The 1,686-nt window shown below is 52.6% G+C and overlaps 1 protein-coding gene across 1 annotated transcript; it reads right to left on the bottom strand.

Annotated features, from left to right (window-relative positions):
- Positions 1-323: 323 nt before the first annotated feature.
- On the bottom strand, positions 324-1,049 carry LOC102429499 (KHDC3-like protein). Its single transcript, XM_023749485.1, has 2 exons — positions 918-1,049; positions 324-836 (listed from the first exon to the last, which is right to left on the bottom strand). The coding sequence occupies exons 1-2, from the start codon at positions 1,047-1,049 to the stop codon at positions 324-326; spliced, it is 645 nt and encodes a 214-aa protein (XP_023605253.1).
- Between the last annotated feature and the right edge of the window lie 637 nt (positions 1,050-1,686).

The raw sequence follows: 1,686 nt of genomic DNA, 5'->3' as shown, positions 1-1,686 counted from the left end.
CTATTTCCTAAGCATAGTACCATGAAGTCACATTGTCCCTGCAAACACAGCCTCAATAAGTCAAATTGGTTGTCCTTCTCTTATACTTTGAAAACGCACCATGCCTTCCTAGAGTAATGCATATTCTGTCAGTTATGCCTATGGCAAATTGTAGCTCTCTGCTGTATACCCTGTCCCTATTTTCTTTTTCTTTTTTTTTTTTTTTCTCCAGAGAGGGGTTTTCACTTGAACCTTGCCTGGCTCGAGATCTGGGGTCCCGAAATAACTTCATAACCTGGGAACGGACTCTGGGTAGTGTTGGGGGAGCTCTGGGTCGCCGCCTCCTAGACTGTGTTGGGGAACAGCTGGGTCGCCGCCTCCCAGACGGGGGACCGCTGGGTCCCCTTCTCTTGAACAGCATCGGGGGACCGCTGGGTCGCCTTCTCCCGGACAGCGTCGGGGGACCACTGGGTCGCCTTCTCCCGGACAGCGTCGGGGGACCGCTGGGTCCCCTTCTCTTGGACAGAGTCGGGGGGCCGCTGGGTCGTCTTCTCTTGAACAGGGTCGGGGGACCGCTGGGTCGCCTTCTCTTGGACAGCGTCAGAGGACCGCTGGCTCTTGGCCACTCGGACTTTGTCGGGGGAGGCCTGGAGCGCAGCCACCCGGACTGCAGCGGAGAAATTCCGTGGCTCGGCCTGCTCGGCAGCGTTCTTCAGCGAGCCTTGTGCCCGGAGTTGGCGGTGATAGTGAGCCAAGTTCATGATCATCTTGGACACATCCTTTTGGTAAGAAGGCCGGCCAAAGATCAGGATCTCAGCCTCGCCTTCGGGGTCCCACTGGTTAATGCGAAGCAGGGTCTGCGACACACACTCGACGTGCGGAATGTGCTCTCCGCCGGGGCCGAAGATCGCTTCCACCACCCACGCCTAGAGGTGAACCGTCTTCGGGCTCTTGAGGTACTCCGTGTGGAACCAGTAGGACTGCTTGGCGTGGTCACCCAGCACCTGGAATGGCGCCCCGCCCCGCTGCTCCAGCTGCACGAGCGTGGGAAAGCGCTTGGTGGTAGCCATGCTGCGGCGGGACACGCAGACAGAGCTGGTGCAGATGCACGTGGGCCTGGCTACGGCCCCTATTTTCTTTATGGCTGGGACAAACACCATATTTGATTGAGGCATCTCTGCCCTGGCAATATTTGGTATTGAGTAATGGTGAGAGGAGGTGAAGACTGTGCCAGCCGCAATCTTGGCATAAGACCAGGTTCACAATTTAATTTAATTTTAGCCTGGTGGCAAGAAGTGATGGAAGCCAGAGTTTTGGGCCTTGAGCCTATGGCAAAAACAAAAATCAAACAACAGGTATTAAGAATGAAAATTGAAAATCTATTTTGGGGAGTTCTAGCTGGTTTCGCTCAGTGGATAGAGCTTGGGCCTATCGTCTGGAGGGTCCCGGGTTTGATTCTGGTCAAGGGCACATGACGGGTTATGGGCTCAATCCCCAGTAGGGAGTTTGCAAGAGGTAGCCAATTAATGATTCTCTCTCATCATTGATGTTTCTATTTCTCCCTTTCCCTTCCTCTCTGAAATCAATAAAAGTATATATATTTTAAAAATCTATTTTGGGGAGATAATTTTAAGAAGGATTGGTATAAATTCATCTTTAAATGTTTGCTAGAAATCACTTGTAAGGCCATCTGGTCCTGGGCTTTTC

Source organism: Myotis lucifugus, unplaced genomic scaffold (assembly GCF_000147115.1).
Source record: "Myotis lucifugus unplaced genomic scaffold, Myoluc2.0 scaffold_10891, whole genome shotgun sequence".
NCBI lineage: Eukaryota > Metazoa > Chordata > Mammalia > Chiroptera > Vespertilionidae > Myotis > Myotis lucifugus.
The sequence above is the reverse complement of the archived record's forward strand: the minus strand, read 5'-3'. Positions and strand labels throughout refer to the sequence as shown.

Coding starts and splice junctions, on each gene's coding strand:
- LOC102429499 (XM_023749485.1), bottom strand. CDS start 1,049: ATGGCTACCACCAAGCGCTTTCCCACGCTCGTGCAGCTGGAGCAGCGG. Junction 837..917: donor ACCTCAAGAGCCCGAAGACG/GTTCACCTCTAG, acceptor TGTGTGTCGCAG/ACCCTGCTTCGCATTAACCA.